This window comes from Eumetopias jubatus, unplaced genomic scaffold, assembly GCF_037043125.1.
Source record: "Eumetopias jubatus isolate StellerSeaLion01/CBP00866 unplaced genomic scaffold, mEumJub1_p1.0 scaffold_1, whole genome shotgun sequence".
Taxonomy (NCBI): Eukaryota; Metazoa; Chordata; class Mammalia; order Carnivora; family Otariidae; genus Eumetopias; species Eumetopias jubatus.
Genome location: NW_028274807.1, coordinates 201,208,133 through 201,235,040, shown reverse-complemented (window position 1 = coordinate 201,235,040; position 26,908 = coordinate 201,208,133). Strand labels below are relative to the sequence as shown.

General features: G+C 44.4%; 1 protein-coding gene across 3 annotated transcripts in view; it reads right to left on the bottom strand.

Moving 5' to 3' along the window:
- Positions 1-26,908, bottom strand: part of SMARCC1 (SWI/SNF related BAF chromatin remodeling complex subunit C1) — a 174,715-nt gene that overhangs the window by 8,343 nt on the left and 139,464 nt on the right. For all 3 annotated transcript variants that reach the window (XM_028095898.2, XM_028095899.2, XM_028095900.2), the window contains exons 25-26: positions 20,059-20,193; positions 8,885-9,146 (exon numbers count right to left, since the gene is read on the bottom strand). In XM_028095898.2, the coding sequence (XP_027951699.1) occupies positions 8,885-9,146; positions 20,059-20,193 (397 nt within the window). The remainder of the gene's footprint in view (positions 1-8,884; positions 9,147-20,058; positions 20,194-26,908) is intronic.

Below are 26,908 nucleotides of genomic sequence, written 5' to 3'. Positions count from 1 at the left end.
GAATGGGGTCGGGACTTGGGTGAAAGATTTTGAAGGGAGGAATGCAGGACTGATGACCTGTGTGATGGAGAGAAGCAGGGACTGTGTGGGGGCAGGCTGAGCAGACAACGGTAGGAGCTGAGGGGTGAGGGGCAGCACCCCACAGGTGGCCTGGGAATGGGTGAGAGAGCAAGGCAGAGGGCAAGTGTGTAGCGGGAAGGAGAGAGAATTTGACATGCGAAGCGCAGCGGGGATGAAGTGGGAAGGACGGGCAAGGACGCCTGCTTTGGGGACGGGAGACGCGGGACAGGCCACCCTGTAATGAGAGGGGCATGGTGAGGCGGGGTGCAGGGGAGGTACGGAACTCTCAAAGGTTCACACGATAAGTGGTCCATGGAACTAGTCCCCTGCCGCTGTTCAAGAGGCTCCCGAGTCCCTAAGTCTCTAAGAGTGATTCTCTAAAGTTATTCTGGTAGTGTGACAGGGAGACAGCAGATACTTTTGTTTTTGGAGACACGAGGCCCACTTTCAAGCCTGGACCGCTCATTTCCCAACCTGGAGATGAAAGAACTTTTCATGGACCCGTGGCCAATGGAAACCATGTACTAGACCAGCCCATACAGCCCCTGTCTCTCAGTGGGTGCAAGCTGCCTCCTTCTTCCAAGTTCAGTCTGGACAAGAGGCCTTGAGCAAGTGAGGAAGAATATTTTGCCAGCCCTTCTCAGATTTCCCTCCAGAAAACTAAAGAGAGCGGTAAGGCACGACTTTACCAAAAAAGACCATGAGTACTGGTAAGGATGGAAGAAGAAGGAAGAAGGAAGGGCACAGCAAGTGACTGCTCACAGAAGGGGTATGACACACAGCTGTGCAGTCCCAAATGCTGCTTGTTTTTAGCAGCAAGACAGACGTTTATGCTTTGATGTGAAGAGCAAGGTGCGGGTTGCCCCAACTCCTGGCTCACCAGTGGGCATCCCTGTCAGCAGCCACCCAGTAACATCCTCAACAGGGAAAGTATGAACTAATCGGACTGGAAAACTAAACAGTGTGATCTTACTTCCACGTCACCCCAACCAAGATCGAGTGTTCTTTGAGTCACTGAGGATGCCCAGAGCCTGGGTTTCCTGAGATTATACAGAGTGAAACTAGATATCTGCCCCACTCTCACCCTATAGCTTCTGTCTGATCGGGGAAACAGTTTATTTGTTATAGTGCCTTATTATGTCACTGGTCCCTCCAACATGCTGTGAGAGCAAATATTTTCATTGTATAGAGAGAAAACCAAAGCTCACAAAAGTTAAGGGACTTGTGACAGTCACAGAATTTGTAAGAGGTATCAAATCCAAGCCTTCTAACTCTAAATCCAATTCTCTTTCTACCACACTATTTTGTGCTCAAATGAAACAGTTCATGCGAAAGGATTTAATATAATAGCCAGCATTAAAAAAAAAAAAAATTGGGGCAGCAGGGTGGTGCAGTCTGTTAAGCGTCCAACTCTCAGTTTCAGCTCAGATGGTGATCTGAGGGTCATGAGATCAAGGCGCCGCATCGAGCTCCATGCTCAGTGTGGAGTCTGCTTAAGACCTCTCTCTCCTTCTTCCTCTGTCCCTCCCCCTGCTTGTGCTCTGTCAAATAAATAAATAAATCTTTCTTTTTTTTTAAAAGATTTTATTTATTTATTTGAGAGAGAGAGAGAGAATGAGAGCTAGAGAGCACGAGAGGGAAGAGGGTCAGAGGGAGAAGCAGACTCCCCGCCGAGCAGGGAGCCCGACGCGGGACTCGATCCTGGGACTCCAGGATCATGACCTGAGCCGAAGGCAGTCGCTTAACCAACTGAGCCACCCAGGCGCCCCTAAATAAATAAATCTTAAAAAAAAAACAACTCAGATGTATACTTTAGTTCTAGCCACTTTAGTTCTTCTCTGCTTCCTGCAGTAATTTTTTTTTAACAAGATTTGTGAGAGAGAGAGAGAGAGAGAATGCACACGAGTAGGGAGGGAGGGATGGAGGGAGAGAATCTTCAGGCAAATTCCCCACTGAGTGCGGTGTCCCATGCAGGGCTTGATCCCATGACCTGAGCCAAAACTAAGAGCCGGACACAACTAACTGAGCCACCCAGGTGCCCCTGCAGTAAGTAATTTTTTAATTTACCAAACATATGGCACCCTGCAGTGGGTTGGATGGTGACCTGCCCTCACCAACAGATATGTGGTACATGTTCTAATACATGGAACTCATAAACGCAACCATATTCAGAAAAAGGGTGTTTGTAGATGTGATTAAGTTAAGGATCTTGAGTTGAGGAGATCATCCTGGATTATCTTGGTGGGCCCTAAATCCAATGACAAGTGTCCTTATAAGAGACACATAGCTGCCGCCAGCCACCAGAAGCTGAAAGAGACAAGGAACCGACTGTCCCCTAGAACCTCGGAAGAGAGCAGGTGTGGCTAGATAATGAACTTCTAGCTCCCAGACTGAGAGAACACGTCTGTTGTTTTAAGTCACCAAGCTGGTGAAAGAAGAAGACGTAAAAGCAGAGTAACTTGCCGAGGTCATGAAGTGTAAACAGGGGCGCCCATGTGGGACCTGGGCACCATGGCCCCAGAGGCGGTGCCCGTGCACCCTGTGGATGAGGGTCTGGAGGAGGGGTCCACAGACTTTGCCATGCAATCTGTGCTGCCACTGAACTGATGGGTCACTTCTTTGACCCATACCCGGCTCCAGAGAGAAACAGTTCTCCAACCAGCAGCTCAGTGTGGGAGTTCCAGCAGGGAAAGGAGCTATTCACAAAATAATCTGGCAAAGAGGAGAATCAGCTGCAGATTGACACAGACCCGTGAGGTAACGTCTATCCAACAGGCACTGGGGCTAGGCCTGAAGGCTCTTGCTGGCAGGGCCCAGTGGTGCCATTTCCAAAGCTACCTGCTCAGCGGCAGTGGCCTGTTTACCTATTTCCCTATATTTTCATGGCAACAAGCTGTGACAGGGCAGCTTTAGGGTTTTGCAAGGCCATAAGCCCAACAGTTGCAAGAAACTTCTTTTTCTTGCTATAAATCCCGAAGTCTTCTGAAAACCAAAGTTCTCTCACCTTTCTGTCATAATAGGGCAATAAAGCCACTGGGACACAGGTGTGAAGGAGAGAACAGTGACCCCTTTGGAGAGGTGGCAGCAAAAAGGAAGAGCTAGAGAAAAAACAGATTACTTCTGCTTATCGGACTTTGCACAAACACTTCTCAGGCGAGCAAGGAGCACCAAGAGTAGGCGATGTCCCTGTGCCACCCGGAGGTTACGGCTGTCACATACTATACGACTCACAGTGCTGGGTATCTAGGGCAGTGGATTTAGGGAACAGATAGCGGGGAGACAGGGATACCCTTCTGAGCCAGGACCTGCCATTTGCCAGCAAGTGACAGTTATTTCATTGAATCCTCTAGGTTGTTAGGGAGATTGTGAGACAGAGAGAGCCCAGTTTCGAGATCAGGAAACAGTCTCAGAGGGACTGTGTAATTTGGCCTGTGAGTTCCCAAGGAGCAGAGACTGAGTTGAGGCTCATTCTCTTTTCCTTAACACCTACACCACCGTGTCTTGAAGCAGCAGCTCTCTCCTTGGAAAAGCTGTTTCTAAGGATCAAATCTGAAATGGGGCAGAATTTAAGAAGACTAGGGAGAAGACAGAATCAATTTCTTGTAATGCAAACTCTGTCTTTTGATATCTAAACATTTCTGTGTTTTTTCTGGTGTCCGACAAAGGTCTCACCACTTTTAATAAGGATGACAATGTCTGAAGGCATTGCCATGACCTCTTAACTAAACATGAAGAAAGCCACAGGAGCAGGCCTTACCGAACAAAATGAAGGGTGTGTTTGTATGTTTTGCCAGTAAAAAAAAAAAAAAAAAGTTCAGGTATCTCTTTCCCTGGTAGAAAGGGAGGTGAGAAGGAGAAAGAGATGAGACATTGCTTCAAAACAGTAGCATCAAAGCAAAAACTGGTGGGAGTTTGACCTACATACAAGCTTTAAAAAAAAAAAAAAAAAAACAGCAGGCATCTGAAGCCTGAAAAATGGAAAGGTTTGCTAAAATTAGGTTTAGCCTAGTGGAAAAATCCCTCATACTCTCTTGGGTCTATTAGATCTTTTACTAAAGCATTATGCCCATCATGCCTGGTGGAATATTATTTAAGGACTTTTATTCTTTGGGATGGAAGAGGCAGGTGGGAAAAGAACATGAAACTAGGAGAGGGAACTTGTGAATTTCCAATCTTGGGCACATTTCATCACTCCCTTTTCTAACCGTCCACAACACATCCTCTGGCTGAGTGCCCCAGAGAACGGAAATAACACAATCAGGGCCAAGTGAGGGGAAGCCCAGGCTCCTCGGGGACTGCTCCTGCTGCAGCAGCTTCCGGGGGGCGCCCACGACAGACGCTCTTTGTTGAAGACTGGGCCCTCACTGTTCTCTTTGTGAGGGTAACCTGCTAAGCCGGAAAGTGGCTCGGCGGCCCTGTTATCACAGATGTGAGCAGGACCAAGGGCACTGCAGATAATAAAAACTGGGCTCTTCCTTTTTCGGTGTGGGGCTGGGAGTCCAGGCAGTCGGCTAGGAAGGGATGACTGGATGGAACCCTTTCCTGAGCATGGTTTCCCACGGGCAGAACTGTGTACGTGGGTCTAACATGGGGGCTTAAAAGCCAAGTAACTAATGCCTTGGTTGAAATTTCCTTAAACTACCAACATTTTGCTAATTCTAGTTTTATCATTAAAACATCATTTCTACCATGTCTGAGTTCTCATCAATTCAGATCCATTTCTATTCTGGTTTTTTAGGCACTTCCAGAAATCCTTCTACTGTTAACCACAAGGGAACCACAAAGGTATCTAAACCAACATGTCCTTTTCCTTCTGCTTTCCACACAGAGGCTTCCCCAGGGCAGGCGGCTCTTTCCAGATCCACGAAAACTCCAAAGTGCCTCATTTACTATAAATGTCCAGCGGAGGGCAGAGCTTACGCTGTACTCACATACTAGATCTCTGTCATTTCCTTGTGACTAAACTCACTGACAGGTCATGTTCCTGTAAGAACGGGCTGAGGCCCTTGGGAGAGCCGACATTAAAGACCCCCAGCCACCAGAGGTGTCCTCTTGGCTCAGCAAAGTAGCACAATCAAGAGCACCTCAGGAAACAGCAGCCTCGACCCAGGCCCCTGTCCTTGGTTCCCCACGTGCCGTCACGGATACCATAGGCCAGGGCGCGCTCAAAGGCCACTGTGCGTGCGCTCAAGAACCGGCTGCTATCACGACTGCTCACCTTGTTCGTCTGGAATGGCAGTTTTACAGGGAGAACTCAGAAGGCTTGAATCTAGAAATCACTTCATGAAATCAGTTTTCCAATTTAAATGTAAAGATGAAATGCAGTGGCACGACTTTATCAAGATGAGCAAAACCTAAGGGTGGTACAAAGACGGCTGGGGCCGCCTCCACTCTCCATTTGCTCTCTGTACGCCAACGACAGACTACAGAGACTTCCTTTTTGCCTTTTTGTTTGTAGCAAACAGACCTACTTGGGACAGTTTGTCAGAGACAGGAACAAAATAAAACCTACACAAAGCTGGACTTCCCGGGGTAGGAGCAGGACCAAATAATAAGCACCGAGGAAGAATGAGAACAGCATAAAGACAGTATTCTCTATACAAAATTCTAAGTAAGCGAATGAATTAAGGCGTGGTCCTCAGAGAAGGACAGGTATTGACTTATACAAAGCCACTCTGGGACCCAGGCTCATGTGTTTGACAGCCTGGCAGATTCATGACATTGAGCTGCTATTTTAATGGGCTTTACCACTAACCAATGGACAGTTTTGTGGAGAAGAGATTACGTGGGATTTATCTACATAATTATACAAACCCTAACTAACAGAGCTGGACAAATTAACCACCCAGTGAGAAATCAATCTTGACCTTCTCGCCACTTCCCCAACCTTGCTGGCTTTTCAGAGGCTGATTTCCCCTTCCTTCACACACCATAAATTCTGGCCAAATACCAAAAGCTAGCCAACTGATCTGGATAATTATCCTCAGCTCCTAACATAAACGCTGTGGCCTGTAAACTTTTCTAGGACTTAGGAAACAACAGTTTGAAGGACCAAACCCAAAGTTCCTAACTGACACCTTGTAGCAGACCAGAGACTGAAGAGAAACTTCACCAAAAACACTACCCACTTCCTCACCTGCCCAGCTTTTAAAGGCCCCTTTAGCTCATCACCAGAATATGGTGCCCTAGGCTCACCTGTTAACAACCAGCTTTTTCTGAAGTGGTGATATTAAGGCAACTTTTAACTAGTGGGTTCAATTTATTGTTGTTCTTAATTTTACTAACACACTTGATTTAACTTTACATTTGAACTCCAAAGTACCCCCACAAAAGGGGCAATTAAGAAAAATGATTACCTGAAGCTGCTAGAACTCTCATACATTGCAAGCACGTAAATCCATATGACCATTCTGGAACAATCTTGGCAGCATCTACTAATGTGAACATATGCATATCCTATGACCCATTCTAGGGACTCTGGGGCAATACAACAGAAATGTATACCTATGTCTGCTGTTGATGGGAACGCAAGCTGGTGTAGCCACTCTGGAATAAAGTACGGAAGTTCCTCAAAAAGTTGAAAATAGAGCTACCCTAGAACCCAGCAATTGCACTACTAGGGGTTTACCCCAAAGATACAAATGTAGTGATCTGAATGGGTACCTATACCCCAATGTTTATAGCAGCAATGCTCACAATAGCCACTTTGGAAAGAGCCCAGATATCCATCGACAGATGAATGGATAAAGAAGACGTGGTATATATATATATACAATGGAATACTACTCGGCCATCCAAAAAAAACATGAAATCTTGCCATTTGCAATGATGTGGATGGAACTAGAGGGTATTATGCTAAGGGAAATAAGTCAGTCAGAGAAAGATAATTATCATATGGTTTCACTCATATATGGAATTTAAGAAACAAAACAGAGGATCATAGGGGAAGACAGGAAAAAATAAAACAAGATGAAATCAGAGAAGGAGACAAACCATAAGAGACTCTTAACTCTAGGTAACAAATTGAGGGTTGCTGGAGGGGAGGTAGGTGGGGGGACGGGGTAACTGGGTGATAGGCATTAAGGAGGGCACGCTATGTAATCAGCACTAGGTGTTATAAAAGACTGATGAATCACTGACCTCTACCTCTGAAACTAATAATACATTATATGTTAATTAATTGAATTTAAATTTAAAAATACATTAAAAAATGTATACCTTTTTCTATCAGACATGTGCACACACACGTTCACAGTAGCACTTACTAGCTATTAAAACCAAAGCCTGGAAACGAATCAAAAGTCCATCAACAGGAGAACAGACTAATAAACTGGGGTACAGCCCACAATGGACCACATACAGCAAACTGGAGAAATAAATCTGCAACCACGCACAAATCCAACGCCGTGAATGTATCTCACAGACCAAGTGTTGGTGAAAGAAACCAGACAGAAACAAAAGTCACTGTGTGATTCCCTCTAGACAACATTGAAAACAAGCCCAACTAGTCGCTGCTGTCAGGAAGCAGGCCAGCTGCTGCCCCCAGGAGAAGAGGTAGAGAGGAGGATAGCGTGGGCTTTTGGGTAGTAGTTGCACAGGTATATTCTCTTTGTTAAAACTCACTAAATATTCATGATTTGTGTCTTTTTTCATATGTACATTATATTTCAATAAAAAACTTTTAAGAAAAAAGATCTCATCACAGATTTTAGTCTCATCATACGTGCAATGATCTTTTTCCTTAAAATTCACTGAAGAAGAGCTTATTTCTGTGAGAAAGTAAAAAGAGAAAAACGCCCTATTTCTATTCTAAAGGCTATTTTTATGAACTCTTGTTTCTCTGGCATGGTCTCCCTAAGAGAAGAGCTGTATCTGAATCTGCTGCAAGTCCCCTCTTAGTCTGGGGGTCATGGGGCAGTGTCCGGCTATCATTCTGGAATCAGATGGAGCCCAGGACAAATCCTGGCTCCATCAGGCAGCAAGGCCGTGTGGTCCCTGCCATGCATCGGTTCTTCAACTGTAAAGTGAGGACAATGAGAAGTGAGCAGAACAAGGTGGGTGACTGGACTAGCACGCAAAGACTTGTCCTCACCAGGATGTAATTTAGGGAAAAAGGCAAAAGCATCTCTCTTCCCATCTTGTACAAGCTAAATGCAGATGTTGGAACTCCTCAGGAGCTCTCTGTGAACAATTACTACAGATTCTGATGCTTAACACTAGCCAGAACCAAGCATCAAGTAGCCATAGGGAATTTCTCTCTTAAATATTTATCCCAGTAGTTTTAGGAATAAATTTTTAAAAGTAAGCACTGAGGAACAAAAAAAATTTCGGTAATTCTGAAGCTGTACAATAGGTATATATGGAGGGATTCTTACACTATTCACTCTACTTTTGCCCATGGTAGAAGGTTTCTCTAACAAAAAGTGAAAAATGGCGGGGAAGTGATGGGTGTGGAAGCTGGGTCATAAGAGTTCATTGCGTTATTATTTTTGTGTGTGTCTATCTTTAAAAATGTCTGTAAGTTAAAACAAAACAAAACAAGTGTAGACAACCCAAGGATGAATTTTTAAGGAACTCTGGGATATACTGGCCACGTGGAGGCTGACCGACCCAAGGAAAGGCATCACACCAGGAACAGAAAATGACAAGCATTATGTGGTGAAGGCTATACAACCAGGCCCCACTTGCCTACAACTACCTAGATGACAGTGGGCATCCTAGTCACAGTCCTAGCCCCGAATCAGCAAGGGTGTGGTTCTCTCCTTTGACAGCTGTGCCACAGGGATGGCTGCAGCCTTACCTGGGAGCACAGCCTGCCGCTCACCTGGCTGCGGTGGATGAGGTGGTGGCATCTGGTGGTGCATCAGAGGGTAGGGAGGGGGCTGCTGATGGGGCATCATGGCGGGGTGCCCTGCTGCTCCAAGCGGCGCCAGGCCAGGTCCTCCTGAGTGCTGGTGTGCCTGCTGAGGGTTCTGCCCGTGCTGCTGCTGTTCCATCTGCTGCCGGGCTCGTAATTCGGCATATTTCAGCTGTTCCATGTGGAAGTTCTGACGTTCAGTGAGCAACTGCTGCCTCTGTTGTTCTAACTGTTAAGAAAAGGAAGGGGAAGAGAGAGGACATCAAGAGAGCTTCTCAGGAATGGATGCCACACAGGACCTGATGCCTGACTTCCCTATACCACCTCACAGGGACATAGCCACCTTGCCTCCTGCAACATCTACGGTGAGAAAAGGCATTACTTCTTGAGTAGCTTATTTCCATATGGACACCTGTTACCAAGGTCAAGGTCTTTTCTGTGTTATGCACAAGGTCTGCCTTTCCTCTAACCTTCACCCAGTGCGGTTACTGTTCTCTGGGCCCACTCAGTACACATGGAATCCTCTGTCTGGCAGGCCTTCGGGGATGTAAAAATAGATTTCATGACTGCCTGAATAAAACACACCTCTCCTCTCCTTTTAATAGTCCCTCAACTACTAAAATTTCAAGTCCACACAACCTTCCCAGGTGCTCTCTTCTGGATGTGATCCTTTGGTTACTATTTTAGAACTGACACAGAGTTAGGTCCTTTGGATGAGTGGACGTGGCCTTAGCTGCAAACACACACATTTTTCTATGTGGAGCTTTGGCAATGCCACCGTAAATCTTAGCTTTCAAGTACTCAAAATTATACTGGGTGACACATTCACAGAATATTTTAGGTGCCTAAATAAAGATGTGCATGAATCTTGGTTTGAAGAATATAAGTATTTCAATATTCGAGATAATCTTTCTGGGACCCAAATTAAAGAGAAATAAGCTATTATACGTGCCAGGAAACCCAGAAACCATATGCCTGAGAATAGTTCAGAGGATGAAGCCCACCTTAAGTGCTATCAAAATTAATTTAACTCAGGCCTGAAAAAGAAAATCAATGTGAACATGAAAGAAAATAAAAGTCCAGATTTTGGAAGTAGGAAGTATAAAGATCATAAGGAGGGTTAACAGATCTATTTCTTTTCAATAATGTCTGAGCCCACCATTTCCAATGGCAAGATCCGAGGCACTGGGAGACATTTTTAGAGCTTTTCTGTCGTCCAAGATGGCAGAGAGAAGCCACAAAAGGCTCCTGAGCACCCGAAACGTGGCGAATCTGAAGTGGAATATGTTTTAAGTATAAAACACACACCGAATTCTGAGGATTCATGCTAAGCATGAAAAAAATTAATTTTTCATAGTGATTACATGTTCAAGTAATAGTTTGTATGTACTGAATTAAACATAATTTCACCTTTCTAAAAAATGTGGCTACTAGAAAATTTTAAATTACATATGTGGCTCACACTGTATTTCTGCTGAATAGCACTATTCCAAGGCATTTAATAAATTAAAAAAATGTAACATTTTAGCTTTCAGGAGCAGTCAGTTCTACACATAAATACTATATACTATCACCAGCAAAAACTGGTTGGAATACGCATGAGAGTTAGCCTAAGAATATGGGCTCTCAGCAGAAGGCTGTCTGAGGAGAAGACCCTGTGGAACCAAGTGAGAAGCATTACTGGTTATCAGGAATAGCAACATGTCCAGGGAGTGGCCATGGACAGACAGGGTGCAGGAGGATGGGCCACAGACAGTGACAAGAACAGGCATGACCAGGTGAGGAGGAGGGGGAATGGAGACAATAGATGGTAAAAGCTTATGTCCGAGGCTGGTTAGCTGGCTTGCAGGGAGTCTCCCAGGGAGAAGGAGATCTTCTGAAACAAATGATTTTGTGAGTGGTTGAAGCTCATCAGGAGGGAGTGCGGCAGGGTGCTGCCACGGTCCTAACAGACTGGTCTGGGCTCTTCATTTTCTAGGGTGGGTGATCCGAAGAGGCTAAAGCCTGGCCCTCTTGTTTGTATAATGAACAGGGAATTGCAAGATGTAAAAAGCAAGAGAGTCCTTGGGAAGTCCAGCTCTGCAAGACATTTAATCAGTGAGTAAGAGGCAGACTGATAAAAAAGGGACTGAAAAATTCTAACTACAGGTCCTAGGATTCGCTTTCTTCTAACGATTCTTTCTAGGAAATTCAGGACTTTGCTGAGGTTAGACATAAGAGATTGCCAGAAAAGGACCTCTTATCTGTGTTCGTGTCAAGCACTACTGGTCTGGATGGCTTGGCTGAAGTCCTGCAGTTATGTAAGAACTGTAATTTAGGTCAAGATCTGTTCTGTGAAGAAGCTGAACTGTTACTGGAAGAGATCTTGTGTCGCTGAAGGGAAATTTTAAGTCTCTGCATTACCTGCCTCAGTGGTTTGGTTTGGTTTTTAAACCAAACCAGTCCTTCTTTGGGAACTGACCTTACTCTCAAGGTATTAACCTCAGAAAGAAAAATTTGCCCAATTTTCCATGTCTACAAATGTACTAATCTTAATTATTCTATTTTTTCCTGAGCTTCACTTGTCATTTCAAAACATGGAAGGTAATTAAAAAAGTAACTAGAAGGGTGCCTGGGTGGCTCAGTCGTTAAGCGTCTGCCTTCGGTTCAGGTCATGATCCCAGGGTCCTGGGATCGAGTCCCATATCGGGCTCCCTGATCGGCAAGAAGCCTGCTTCTCCCTCTCCCACTCCCCCTGCTTGTGTTCCTGCTCTCGCTATCTGTCAAATAAATAAATAAAATCTTAAAAAAAAAAAGTAACTAGAAGAATTAAAATAGATGAGTGATTAAACACACACATACACATACACACACTCGTGAAAGAGAACTCAGTTTAAACTAAAGCTCCAATGTGGGCTAGAAAGGTCCACTGGGGTGTGCGCAGTGCCCAGACAGCAGGCTACAGCGTGGCTCCAAGAGGGTCATCTCTGCTCTGCAGCACACGAAGCAGAGCTTATGGACATATCTTGGTCTCATCACGCAACAGACATACCTCTGTTGTTGTGGATACCTTATTGCTACTGAGTTCAACTGAAGACTGCATTCATTTTTTGGCAATCAGAGACAATGTAAACTGGCAGTTTTTGAGGAGAGTTGGACAGTATTAAGCAAATTTTAAATGCATGAAACCAGTGATTCTACATCTGGGAATCTGTCCTAGAAAACTATGTATGTGTGTCGAAGGACAGTCATTAAAGTCCAGTTTTTGATGTACAGCTGTTTGAGATACACTGAGAAAAAAAAGCAAGTCGCAGTAATATTTATTACACAATCCTAATTCAATTAAAAAAAAAAAACACCTTTGTATTCACATACACACACGTTATATACACAGTGAAAATGTCCTAGAAGACACCAAACTATTAGGTGATTATTCCTAGAAATGAAATTGAGGGTAAGAGAGACCTTTTAATTTATTCATTTCTTTCTTTATTGAAAATTTTTTCATCACATATAATATTTTTGTCAAAAAACAAACTACTAAGGAGCCTGGGTGGCTCAGTGGGTTAAGCATCTGCCCTCGGGGCTCAGGTCATGATCCCAGGGTTCTTTTTTTTTTTTTTTTTTAAGATTTTATTCCTTTATTTGAGAGAGAGAGAATGAGAGAGAAAGCACATGAGAGGGGGGAGGGTCAGAGGGAGAAGCAGACTCCCTGCTGAGCAGGGAGCCCGATGCAGGACTCGATCCAGGGACTCCAGGATCATGACCTGAGCTGAAGGCAGTTGCTTAACCAACTGAGCCACCTCTGGGATGGGGCCCTGCATAGGGCTCCCTGCTGCTTCTCCCTCTCCCCCCACCCCTTGCTCGTGCTCACGTTCTCTCTCTCAAATAAATAAAATCTTAAAACAAACAAACACTGAAAAACAAAACAAAAAAGCCCAACACTAAAAGCACGTAAGTCACATGCTATAGATAGCTTGATTTTCTCCTCTCCGTTCTCCATTTCCTAGAACTGTGGACAAAGTCCCAAAGTCCCACAGCTAAAGCGAACAATGCATGTACATTCGTGGACACAGAATGTTAATGAATCTGCCCATTTTCTCTCATGGCTCCAGTCTGGCTCAAGGGCAGCCGGTCTCACACAAAGTGGCCTGTAGGCCTGCTCAGAAGACACATTCCTCCGCCACATTCAAACTCTGTCTTCCTCTCCCCGCTCACTGCTACACTCTGCATGCATCAGACGGCCGGATACAAGTGGAACCAGAGCACAACAGAACACTTTTCTGCACCAAAACACCAGACGCAGACCCAGCTGCAAAGTGCAGCCCAAGCTCACACAGAGCTCTTCTTCCAGCTTCATGGGCTCAGAGCAGGGAGGAGGGTGGGAAAGAGTAAAAGGTGGGGGCCTCACCAGTCCATCCACACGGCCAGGGCTGAAATATCATCTGAGACTTGAAGCCTCTGACTACTTGGCCTCAGAACTAAGTAAATAATCACACACCTTCTTTTGAAATGTTTGGTGTCGGTGACCAGACATCCATTTACAAAAAACCAAGTCCCAAACAGACCCATCATTCCTTCTTACACCTGTGGAGAAGAGAACACCCCCCAACTGCATCCTGTGGTTTCCCTGTGTGCTTCTGGAGGCGAAACCCAAGGGGCAGCTGCACACTGTGGTGACTGGTCACTCTGTCCTGTTGCCTTGTGCCTGCCTCCTGAGGTCAGGTGTTTCTGATTCGGAACTAAACCTACAACTGAGTACAGCTCTGTTCATCTCAGCTAAAACTACCCCTAATCTAATGGTGCACGTCTAACAACAGGTTCCGTTACAGGACAGGCAGCACAGAGATGCATTACCCCAAATACCCAGAACGCCACATGCAATGTGCTTCTCCTGGGGCAGTATGAAATTCACGTTCTGGCTCTTTGTTCTTTCTTCCCTAATTTGTCATAAAGTACAACAAACTTTCCTAAACCTACATCCTGTGTGTGATGAGATCCTATTATCCAGAACTTGACCATTTCTCTTTGCTTGCCCAGCCACTGCCCTGGTCCAGGCCACGATCATCTCATGTGGGCTACTTTAACAGCCTTGCCACCAGGGTCTCCCCTTTCCGAATCTTGCTTTGTCATTTCCTCTCTACAACACAGCCGGCACACAGATCCCTGCAAAACTCTAAGGAAGATCATGCCAGCCCTCTGCATTTGTCTCTATCTTTATGGAATGCATAAAACAGGCTCTGTAGTTTTATCCACACTTTAATCAGAGTAAAATGAAAAGCCTCTGGATGGCTTACAGGGACTTCCACGATTAGGTCACCAACTCTCTGACTTTATCCTCTCACCTCCTCCTCATTTGTGCTCCAGCCCAACCACCTACTCTTCAGTTCCCAAAAATGCTCCTGCCTCCGAGTCTCTGAACTGTTTCTAGGCCTTAGAAGCACGCGACTGTCAGTTTCTCAATAAGGCCTACTCAGACCGCACCGCCGCAAAGTGCAATCTCTCCCTTGCCCCTCCCCATCGCCCCTCCGCAGCCTCTAACATACAGTTGTGTATGCATACACACAGAGCACAGAACATCTCCTAACACCCTAATTATTTCAAGCTCTACCAAGGCAAAGAGTGTGGTTGGGTTTTACTCACCACTGTATCCCCAGTACCATACGCATACCTAGAACAAAGTAGGTGCTTAGTAAGTATCCGTGGAATGAGCAAATGACCTTCATCTTATATCACCTATGCAGCAAAAGCCATCAGCTCTGGGCAGGCTGACTCTTCAGTCTCCTCTGAAATCATGTCCTTCTCTTCACGTTCTGGATTTAGGCCTTTTTAATAGCTCAGATCAGTCCCTCCTCCACTAGGAAGATTTCCTTGATAATCTCAGCTAACCCTTCTCCTCTGGATTTCCACTGCCCCATCACCTCGCAGTAGGTAGTGTCTCTACGTCTCAAAGTCTCACTCACCCTCCTCTAACCTCCTTGAGGACTGGGTCTGGGATTCCCACAATGTCTCTCTTTACGGAATGTATTCAATCTCTACACCTAGCCAAATGACCTGCAGAAATTCAGAGAGCATTTAGTCTACCAGATCAGCTCATAGAACCATTCTCATGGGCATCAAATTATTATTTTTTTAATCCAAATGAGAATGCTTTAGACAGGGCCCACACCCCCCAGTTCTCTCCAGGTGGCTCCAGTGCCCAACATAACCCATGTCTGAAACCTGCTCTCTTGACTGATGTGTGCTATCCACCTGGCATGGAAGGCTGCTCAGGTGGGCAGACCCTCTGAGTTATGAACCCAGCACAAGCTCAGCATCCTCACCTGAACTAGAGTCAATACTTTTTTCATGTCATTTCCTCGATGGGCTCTGTACATTTCACAACTGCCTTCCTCCAATACCAGCACTTCATGAGATAGCTGTAACAATATCTACTGAGCTCTAATTATAACTGTATGCATATCTATAAAAGATTAACATTTATATCCTTTGTTCTTAATTACTACATACTTAAAGACTCAAGAGAACTGATTTTAAGTCATTAGAGAAAAAAAGAAAGTTCATATCTGATTCTTTTTTTAAAGTAGGCTCTACACCCAGTGTGGAGCCCAACATGGGGCTTGAACTCACAACCCTGAGATCAAGACCTGAGCTGAGATCAGAAGTCGGATGCTTAACCAGCTGAGCCACCTAGTTGCTCCCATATCTGCTTCTTAAAGTCTAAGGAAAGATTTTGACATCTACTGCTACATAAATAAAAACAAAGGTTTAATTCAAAAAAAAGTATGTCCTGGAGCTATTACTTGTAGGTAAAGAAGTACACCTTAAAGTGAGCCGAGGCAGGGGCGCTGGGTGGCTCAGTCGTTAAGCGTCTGCCCTCGGTTCAGGTCATGATCCCAAGGTCCTGGGATAGAGTCCTGCAACGGGCTCCCTGCTCAGCGGGGAGTGTGCTTCTCCTTCTGCCTCTGCCCCTCCCCCCACCAGCTCATGTTCTCTCTCAAATAAACAAAATTTTTAAAAAATAAAAAATAAAGTTGAATTGAGGCAATGTGGTAGGCAGAGGAGCACCAGGTGGTAACTACAAGGCTCTGCTCCTGGCTGACCTGGACCTTCTAGTCTCAACTTTCTTAAGTTGTAATGGAGGATAAAACCCTACATATCTCAGAGTCTCTTGGTTATAATGAGATGAGAATGGCTCATTTCTTTATAGACTATAAAGTGTTACAGAGCTGAACAGACGCAGGTTTGACACTTGGCTCTGTCTCTTATGAACTGTGATCGGAGGTGCATGATGTACCCTGTCCAAGCTCCAGTCTGTCCGTCCGTAAGACGGGTGAACAAAGATACGGCCTTATGTGCCCATCCAGCATGACTGCTGGATTCTTGTCCAAGAAGATTCAAAGCAATCAGTATCTTCTTACTAATGGCTTCCTCATATAGGTTTTGAGACATTAAATGAGAAAAATCCATATAAAGTGGTTTAGCACAGTGACTGGTCCAATAAATGTTTGTAAAGTCAACAAAGGTTTAAAATTTTGAGAATTTAATATACAGTCACTGGTTACTAGTGTGCCTAAAGAAAGGGAGGCATGTAAATATTTACTGAACATCTACTACGTATTCAAGGCACTGTGCCGGGCACACGCCACACTTCTTTCATTTAACTCCCACAACAGTCCCATGCGGAAATCACTGGTTAGGAAAGCAGCCGTGGCTTTGCCTGCCCACAGGGAAGGAGAGGATAGCAGGGCCTAGTGGGGAAAAGAGGTTATGCCGTCACTGTGCACAACATGAATTTCACAGGACTCTCTGGTTCTGAGAGTGCGCCTCCAAGCTGCCCTCCACACTCCCACTTCCTGGTATTTACACCTTCCGCCTCCCCGAACCTGGTCCCAGAACCAGAGTTGGTCTGGGTGACTGCAAGAACACAGCAAAGTGAAGGAATGGAGACTTCCAAGTTTAGTTTACAAGCGACAGTGTGGCTTCCATTCTGGGTGCTCGTTCACGTTCTTGCTCTTTTTAATCACTCACCCTGGGGGAGGCCCTTCACGAACGGCACCCTGGGAAGGCTCGTGCAGTAGGAGCTGAAGCCCCTGCCAACAACCCCAGGAGTAAGTTAGGAGGTGGGAGCCCCAGCCCTGCCGAACCTAGGAAGCCTGCAACCTCACAAGGCCCGGCGCCTGACCCGCCCAGCCAAGGTGCCTGGCTCCCAACTCCCAGAAACCACGGGAGACCTGGTTTTCTGTTTTCAGTCACTAAGCTTTGGGGTCATTTTTTTCCACAGCACATAGTTAGTTTCCATAACTAACACAGCTGTGTTACTACTGACAGTCAGTGGCTAGGGCTCGGGACTATCCCATACAAGGGATTTTCCTGCGCCAGATGCTGACTGAGAGAAGGCAGGCTGACCACCCAAGGATGTGAGCAGAGCAACCTGATGTGGTGGAGAGTGTCAGCAGAAATGTGTTCCCAATAATTTCAGTTGTGCTGTTTTATTCAGAGACTAGCCTCTAAAATGTCTTATGTGCTCTGATTAGAATTTACCGTAACAACAAAAAAAGATTCAAATAAGAAAACCACAGTACAGTTCTGTAATTTGAGATAGTAATTGTTACAAATCCACAGCACAAGGGAAATTCTGAAGGGCTAAGAGAAGTGCAGCCATTACACTCAGCCACTGGGTGTCCGGGACTCAGGGTGAAAACTGGGGAGGGGCAGAGGGCAGTGCTGATCTAGGTGACAGTTTCATTAGGGATTTCAAAGAATGGGGATCCCCAGGTTCAACCTCTGAAGAGAAAGTGAGTTAGGGGTGAAAAAAAGCCCCTTGAGAATCCAGACATTGTTCTCTCAGTGCCCAGAGTCCTGCCAGTCTTCCAGGCTCATCCATCAGTGCTGCTTTAGGAATGACAGCAGGGCACCTGGTTGCCAGTGGATATGACCCAATCATCATGTGAATCCTGCATGTGCCAAGAATCCACTATATTATAACCCTGTTACTCCAAGTCCACTAAAAACATCCATACCTGACAAAAGGGCAGCTTATGAGGATAAGATAAACACAAATAGTCATTCCCCAAAGCTCCGGCTCACCTCGCAGAAGTAATTCTCCCTCTCCCCGTCATCCAGGTATGCCTCCTCTCTGCTCCCAGAGGAGCACTGAACACACTGTGCCATCGTTTGTTTACCGGACTGTCTTCCCCATTCAACTAAAAGGGCAGACTTCCTTTTCTACTTCTCTAGCTTCCAACACTGATGCTGGCATACATGCATTCAACAGTCACTGAAACAAGAGCCCCCAATGTGCCAGTTCTGTGTTAATAAGGACACTCAATCAATTCTGTGCTCAAAGGGCCTATACCCCAGTATGGGAGATGGACACAGGAACCAGCAACTACAACACAGTGTGGGTGCTCTGTCAGGCTGCCGGGGCAGCAGATGGGGGGGACAGGTCACCCGGAGGGGCAGGGCTGAGGGATGCAGGGCTGGGGAAGAGGGCCTTGCTGGCAGAGGAGCAGAATGCACACAGGTAGCACAGAGAACAAAGCCAGAGGGAAGCCTGCATGGGGCATGTTGTGGCTAGTACACAGAGGGTGATGGAGAGGAGACTGGGGTGGCCAGCAGCTCCCAGGGCAGGAGAGGGCCAGTGATGGCAGACATGCTTACAAGGTCAGGGAACTGGGGGTGGGATGGGGAAGGATGTGGGTAGAGAGCTACTGAAGCAGTCTTGCTGTCCTCTAGGGCCAGAATGCCAACCGAGTGGCAGAGCTGGTCTCAGGACAGAATGAAAATGGGCTGTTTGTGTGATAGTTACTGGGCTACCCATCCTGAGGAATCTGCCAGAGGATGTGACTGGACTGACCACCAAGAAATAGCTAAATAGGGGCGCCTGGGTGGCTCAGATGGTTAAGCATCTGCCTTCGGCTCAGGTCATGATCCCAGGGTCTTGGGATCGAGTCCCGCATCGGGCTTCCTGCTCCTTGGGAGCCTGCTTCTCTCTCTCTCTCTCTCTCCCTCTGTCTCTCATGAATAAATAAAGAAAATCTTTAAAAAAAAAAAAAAAAAAAGAAATAGCTAAATAAATACAAAAAGGTCCTTAAAATTAGAACTCCTCTGGGATAATTTAAGGTTCTACCACTTAGATACCAGTATCTCATATATAGATAAAACAGCCAAAATAATCAGAGAGCACAAGTCCTAACTAAATCCTCAAATTTAGTCCATTGCTTAGAAAGTTACCAATTCCTGGGGCGCCTGAGTGGCTTAGTTGGTTAAGTGTCTGCCCTTGGCTTGGGTCATGGTCCCAGGGTCCTGGGATTGAGCCCCACATCGGGCTCCCTGCTCAGTGGGGAGCCTGCTTCTCCCTCTCCCTCTGTCCCTACCCTCTGTTTGTGCTCTCTCTCTCAAATAAATAAAACCTTAAAAAAAAAAAGTTACCAATCTCTCTTCTAGTCAACTCATTAAAACAAACTTCCCCAAAAATTACCTTGAATGATCAACTGTTCCCCTGCCTCTGTGTTTCTTACTTTTCATTGCTTCCTTCCTCAGTTTTGGCCTTCTTCATAATTCTCTTGACCCTGTTTGGGCCACATCCTTCTCTCACAAGTGTCTGTCCCAACCCGTGCCGCTTAGGAGCTCAGAAAGGGCCTAGCTCCACCTGCCCTCCACCGTGCAGGGAAGGGGAGGAAGACTGAGTCCAAGGTTGGACCAGAGGAGGGTTTGGTTAAAAGGGGTCAGAGAAACAAGGCTCCTAACTCAAGAGAAGATTAACTCCTACTTTCTGATATTTGTATTGAAGAAGACAGGAAATAAAGAAAATTCTTGAATCAGACAATGGATCTATATGAATTCTACTTTAGTGGTAACAAGTAGGACATAAAAGAAGTCTAAGATCTAACTTTTGTAGAAGGAAGAATTTTATACCATCATGCATCTGGAAAGCTGAGCGGTGTAAACTTGGAAGTTTAAATCATTAGTTTTAGAATGAGAACAGAGTTCCTTCTGTTTAACATCAATGACTGATAATCCCTTTGAAAGGTCAAAGCAAACAGAGTAGAAAGGACCAACAGAGTAGGCTACCATTCATTTTATCTGACTTGTAGTTTATCAACGGTGGTCAGCATTTAATGGTTAGAAAGCCACCATAAACATCCCTTTATACTTACAGCCTCCTTCTCTCTGTCCATGATAGTTTCCAGTTCCTCAAAATGTCGAAGTTTGATCTCCAATTTCTTCATTTGTGTCTCAACCAAGAGGGCCACCAGAGACTTGATCTTTCTCTCCTCCACAGCAGCCAGATGCTAAGTGTAAAAGATCATTCAAATTATTTAGGTAAACATTTGTTTAAAATAGAGCAACAAGGGGCGCCCGGGTGGCTCAGTCGTTAAGAGTCTGCCTTCGGCTCGGGTCATGATCCCGGGGTCCTGGGATCAAGCCCTGCATCGGGCTCCCTGCTCCGCGGGAAGCCTGCCTCTTCCTCTCCCACTCCCCCTACTTGTGTTCCCTCTCTCACTGTGTCTCTCTCTGCCAAATAAATAAATAAAATCTTGGGCACCTGGGTGGCTAAGTCGTTAAGTGTCTGCCTTCGGCTCAGGTCATGATCCCAGGGTCCTGGGATCGAGCCCCGCATCGGGCTCCCTGCTCAGCGGGAAGCCTGCTTCTCCCTCTCCCACTCCCCCTGCTTGTGTTCCCTCTCTCATTGTATCTCTCTCTGCCAAATAAATAAAATCTTTGAAAAACTAAATAAATAAAAAAGAGCAACAAAATGCTTAAGTTGCTATTCAAAGTAGGGATTACAGAATTAAGAATGGTGCCCTAGATGCCTCCTTTGTATGTCTCTGCCAAACATTTACTTCCATTTAAAATAACTGTTGCTGAATTTCTGGTCCTTATAGGTATAAATAACCCTTTTAAAGGGTTAAAAAAAAAAACCCCACAAAACCCTCCCATGGTAAACTACTCCTCTCAAAAAGAGCCCACCAGGAAGGGGCAGTTTAATCAGGACCCTGGCAAAGAGGACACAAGTAACCTGGGGTACACCTCCCCATCTGCCACCCACTTAACCCGCACCCTCACCCCTCTACTCTATGCCTCCCCTCACTATACTTCCATCCTCAGGAACTGTCCAGGTTCAGCTAAGCAGTGGCGTCCCCCCACACCCAACATTCAGATGTAAAGCCTCTGCTTTCTCTCTAGTGAGTGGCACTGGCTGTGGAAAGGAGGGGGTGAACAATATTCCACCTCTACGTTTGAGGATAGGATCTGGAGCAAGAGAAACAAATATAGTACAGGACAAGGAGTTATTCTGGAAGAATGTGCTACTCGCCTGCCACAGGATGATGAGCCCTATTCACACTTCTTGCCTACTCAGCAGCACACAGAGGAAGGTACCACATTACACAGAGAAGATGAAAGGCCCGTATTTCACCGTGACTACCTGTACCTGGCCAGGGGTCAATCCCACTTTCCCCGGACACCATCCAAGAGCTGCGCCAACAAACTCCCAACACCATTCTGCATTCACTTTTGTTATATCTGCTGAATTTATATACTCATCTTTCTTCCACACAAGTGAGAAGTAACATGGAGCAGCTGTCTTACTGATCTCTGTTTCAGAGAGAATCTAGAAGGAGCTAACACGCAAGAGACATTTAACATAGGTTTTGGGGAGCTAACTTAATAGACAACACTTAAATGAGAGTCTTATTTTTCACTCTTTTATAGTTAGAAATACAGTTTTATACCATAGAGATCCATCTATAGGAAGATGCAGAAGTATAAGCAAAAGGTGACAATGAGCAGGTTTTATGAACGAATCTACAGTTGTTCATGAAGTGTTTGCCTCCCTAATCACATTTTGAGCTATAGATCAAGTTTAAATAAAGATTACATGATCCTGGGGCACCTGGGTAGCTCAGTTGGTTAAGCGACTGCCTTCGGCTCAGGTCATGATCCTGGAGTCCCGGGATCAAGTCCCACATCGGGCTCCCTGCTCAGCAGGGAGTCTGCTTCTCCCTCTGACCCTCTTCCCTCTCGTGTGCTCTGTCTCTCATTCTCAAATAAATAAATAAAATCTTAAAAAAAAAAAAGATTACATGATCCTAAGCCTGCTATCATTGTATAGTGTTATGCAATTTGTATTTCTGAACAAGAAATGCAGCACAACATAAAATCAGAAGTTTATAAGGACGCATCACACAAGAAATGGGTCTCCCTTCACATGTTACCGTCTTGCCACCAGTAACCCCACCCTCGGAGAAGACTCATGTTATCAGTTCCCAGATCTATTTCTAAGAGAATAGAACCTGTATAACTCTGATGGCTTTGGCAGAAAATGTTCTATTTTTTTTAGAATTATACAGGCAGTTGGAAACATCCCCATGTACTACTACACCAACACACCAAACTATTTCCTCTCAAAACTGAAGATCAAGAGTTTTGAAACAGAAAGGACCACCAAGTAACAAGAAAATAAAAACTGAAAAAATACACAGCAAGGGACAACTCTGGAAATTTAAGACCATGAAACAGTGAAATCCTACAGCAGTTTCCAGACAAAGAAATAAAAAAGTAGATTACAAACAAAAATTCAGACTGCAACAGACTTTTCTCACAAACAAAACTAGGTTTATGAAAACAATGGTAAAATACCTTCCAATTCCGAGGGATAACACATTTCAATTTAGAATTTCAAGTACATCAAGTTAAATGAATTAAGGGTAGGCATAGGGTAAAGACATATCTGAAATCAAGGACTCAAAAAGTTTACTTCCGGGGCTCCTGGGTGGCTCAGTTGGTTAAGCACCTGCCTTTGGCTCAGGTCATGATTTCAGGGTCCTGGGATGGAGCCCTGAGTTGGGCTCCCTGCTCAGCAGAGAATGTGCTTCTCCCTCTCCCTCTGCCCCTCTTCCCTGCTTGTGCTCTCTCTCTCAAATAAATAAAATCTTAAAAAAAAAAAAGTTTAATTCCTACACCTGTTACTGAAGGATATAGTCCAGTTAATTTAGTATAAAACCAGAAAAAGGCAAAGACATGAGATCAAGAAGTCACAGACTCAACCTAAGAAAGAAGCCCTAAGTCCATAGGGGGTCACCAACAGGCCAAAAGTAAATAGGAATGAATGAAACAAGACTGGCAAGGTGTTGAAAACCAAAGCTGGTGGTGGATACACACAGAGTCATTATACAATTCTATTTCTGTATATATTCTAAGAGTTCTATAATAAAGTTTAAAAGGTGCTGGTGGGTGAGGCAATAGCTGATGCCATGACAACTGGATATCCAAAGGCAAAACAATGAATCTGGACCCTATCTCATATCATATATAAAAATTAACTCAGCAGGTCAAAGATCTAAAGCTAAGAGCTAACATTAAAAAAGTTCTGAGAAGAGGAACACCTGGGTGGCTCAGTTGGTTAAGCATCTGACTCTTGGTTTCACCTTAGGTCATAATCTCAGGGTCATGAGATCAAGCCCCGCACTGGGCTCTGTGCTAAGCATGGAACCTGCTTAAGATTCATTCCCTCCTTCTGCCTCTCCCACTCGTGTGCTCCCTCTCTAGGGGGAAAAAAAAAATTCTGAGAAGAAAAAAACAGGAGTAAATCTAAATGATCTTGGGGGTGAAGTAAAAGATTTCTTAGATGTGACATCAAAAGCCTAAGTGACAAAAGGGAAGATTAAGAGGTTGAACTTCATCAAAATGAAAAACATCTCTGCTTCAAAAGACCCCATCAAGAAGGTGAGAACACAGCTCACACACTGTGAGAAAATATTTGCAAATCATATGTGTGATGAGAGATTTGTGTCCAGTGTATAACGAAGAACTGTTGCAACTCATGGCTCTGGATGAACTGATGCTGGCAGAGATGTGGGGGGACTTCAAATACAAGCTGGTCACCATCTCAGACACATGGGAAATTTTGAAGATGCAGAGTCGGGTTCAAGGAAAGACAGAAATTCCTGTAAACTCCCTTTTGAAGTGATAAAGACTCCTTCAAAATCCCAATCGTAAGTTCTGCAGAGTCACAGCCAAGGATCAGGGGTGGTCCTGGAGGAGAAGGACCAAACTGCCATCTAGCTTCACCTCTGCCCTCACCCTTTCTCAGGTTTGTCAACACCACAAAGGAAGGCTGAATCGTATAGATGGACTACATCATCACCTGGGGCATCTAAGTTTTATGTATATATAATACTTTTTTCTTCCTATTCAGAGAATCTAAATTTTTATACATATCTGGCATTTAATCAAAACAGCAGATCCACAGATGGCACAGACATTGGACTTAGCAGGCAAGAACATTAAAATATGTTAAAATCACTCACTATGTATAAGAAAATGTAGGAAAATATGGATAAAAAGAGAATTTCAATATATTTAGAATTTATATAAGGATCAATATACACCTGATTGAAATTATGATTAAAATACATTATAACTGAAATAGTAACTCCAAGATTAGGTTTAAAAGCAGATTTGCCTAATGAACTGAAAGATATAGAAAATACTCAAACTGTATCAGAGAGAAAAAAAAAACAAAAAACAAAAAAAAGAAAACCCCGCAACCAAGCACAAGAGACATGAGAAACAGGCAAAAGGCATAACATTTCTGTAGATGGCATCACAGAAGCGGACAGAAAATGAGGTAGAAGCAACACAGAGGACACTTGGAGAACAAGAGTTTGAGCTGTGAAAGCCCACTTATACGTGTCTTTTCTCTTCCTTATGATTTTCTTAACATTTTCTTTTCTCTAGCCTACTTTATTTAAGAATACAGTATATGATATATATGTAATGTACAACATATGTCTTAACTGTTTATATTATCAATAAGTCTTCTGGTGATCAGCAGGCTATTAGTTCAGTTTTTGAGGAGGCGAAGTTATAGGCTGGTTTTCGACTGTGGGGAGGGTTGGTGCCTCTAACCCCTGCGTTGTTCAAGTGTGAACTGTATTCAACAAGGTAATGGGTGACAATGTCCGAAAACAGATGAAACAGATCAATGTTTCAAGCTTAGCAAAACCCAAGGAGAGAAAATGCAACAACAAAAATCTTAACAAGGTACACTACAGAGTACTAAAACCAAAAAGATAATCTGAAAAGTATCCAAAAAGGGGAGGGGGGCACAGCATCCTTAATCACCTCCAATGGCACAATAAGGCTTACAGTTGGTTTACTAATAGTTACAGTGGACAATGGAATGGGACTTTTTTTAAATACTGAAAGAAAATAACCGCCAACCTTGAATTCTGTACCCACTGAAAATATACTTCAAACAGGAAGGTGAAATCAAGACGTTTTAAGAGAAACAACAGAGAAGTCATTGCCAGTAGGCCTGCACAGAAAGAAGTTCTCAAGAGTTCTTGGAACAGGAGGAAAGTAACCTATTTCATCAAAGAAAACACTGCAGTGGAGAAAGGAAGTGAGAAGCAGTGGACAAGGAAAAGCAGTAAGGTTCTCCCATTACTGAAGAAGTGGTAAGAACACTTGGGATTAAACTGCAACAACTCAAGGATGCATCCTAAAATCACTACAAACAACACTGAAAGCATAACAAAAGTCTATGGAATTAACAAGATCATAAAGGAGAAAACAGAATAAGAAATAATAGACTACTTAAAAATAAGACGTTACCATTGGAGGAAACTGGTGAACAGTCCACAGGATTGTTCTGTGATATCAAGTTCTGCAACTTCTGTGAACTATAGTTATTTTAATTTTTTTTTAAAGATTTTATTTATTTATTCATGAGAGAGAGAGAGGCAGAGGGAGAAGCAGGCTCCCCGCTGAGCAGGGAGCCCGATGCGGGGCTCGATCCCAGGACCCCGGGATCATGACCTGAGCCGAAGGCAGACGCTTAACCATCTGAGCCACCCAGGCGCCCTATGGTTATTTTATTTTTTTAAAAGATTTTATTTATTTGAGAGAGCGAGCAAGTGAGCATGAGCATGGGGGAGGAGCAGAGGGAGATGCAGATTCCCCACTAAGCAGAAGCCCTATGTAGGGCTAAATCCAAAGACCCCAGGATCATAACCTGAGCTGAAGTCAGACGTTTAACCCATTGAGCCAAACCATAGTTATTTCCAAACAAAAAGTGGGAAGAAAAAAAAAAGCCTCTTTAAGGCTACACAACTATCAGGTGGCAGAAAAGGGATTAAAAACCTGGCTAAAGACTCTTCAATGTGACATACACGGTCTGAGGTAGGAGAGGTCCTGAACAGTGGCTGTCTCGGCAAACGTTATGTGCTACTTTATGCATCAAGTGTGGTTTAATTACCTGAGAATTTAAACTGGACCAGTGTTAGCCATTAATCAGATATATTTAGAATGTTCTTTAACAGTTTCCTGTGTACTCGCTTTGTCGCCTTTTACACTAAGAGTTTTCTGCCAAGCCAACCCCTGTGGATCACTTCTCTCTTGATACGTGACATCACACAGAGGTTCATAAAAGGCAGGAAAGGGCAGGCTAGAGGGCTTACTGCCTGCACAGAAATACCTTGGAGATAATGGAGGTTCAGTTTGAGACCACCCAATAAATCAAGTATCAAAACAAAGCAAGTCAAATCAATTTTTTGATTTCCCCAGTTCATATAAAAGTTATGTTTAGGGGCGCCTGGGTGGCTCAGTCGTTAGGCGTCTGCCTTCAGCTCAGGTTACGATCCCAGAGTCCTGGGATCGAGCCCCACATTGAGCTCCCTGCCCCGCAGGAAGCCTGCTTCTCCCTCTCCCACTCCCACTGCTCGTGTTCCCTCTCTCGCTGTGTCTCTCTCTCTGTCAAATAAATAAATAAATAAAATCTTTAAAATAAAGAAGTAAAAGTTATGTTTATACTATACTGTAAAGTCTATTAAGTATGCAATAGCATTATGCTTCAAAAAATGTATATAGCTTAGTTAAAAAATACTTCGTGGCTAAAAAATACTAACCACCACCTGAGCTTTCAGCAAGCGGTAATCACTGGTCACATATCACTGTAAGAAATTCAATAATGAAAAAGTTTGAAATATTCCAAGAATCACC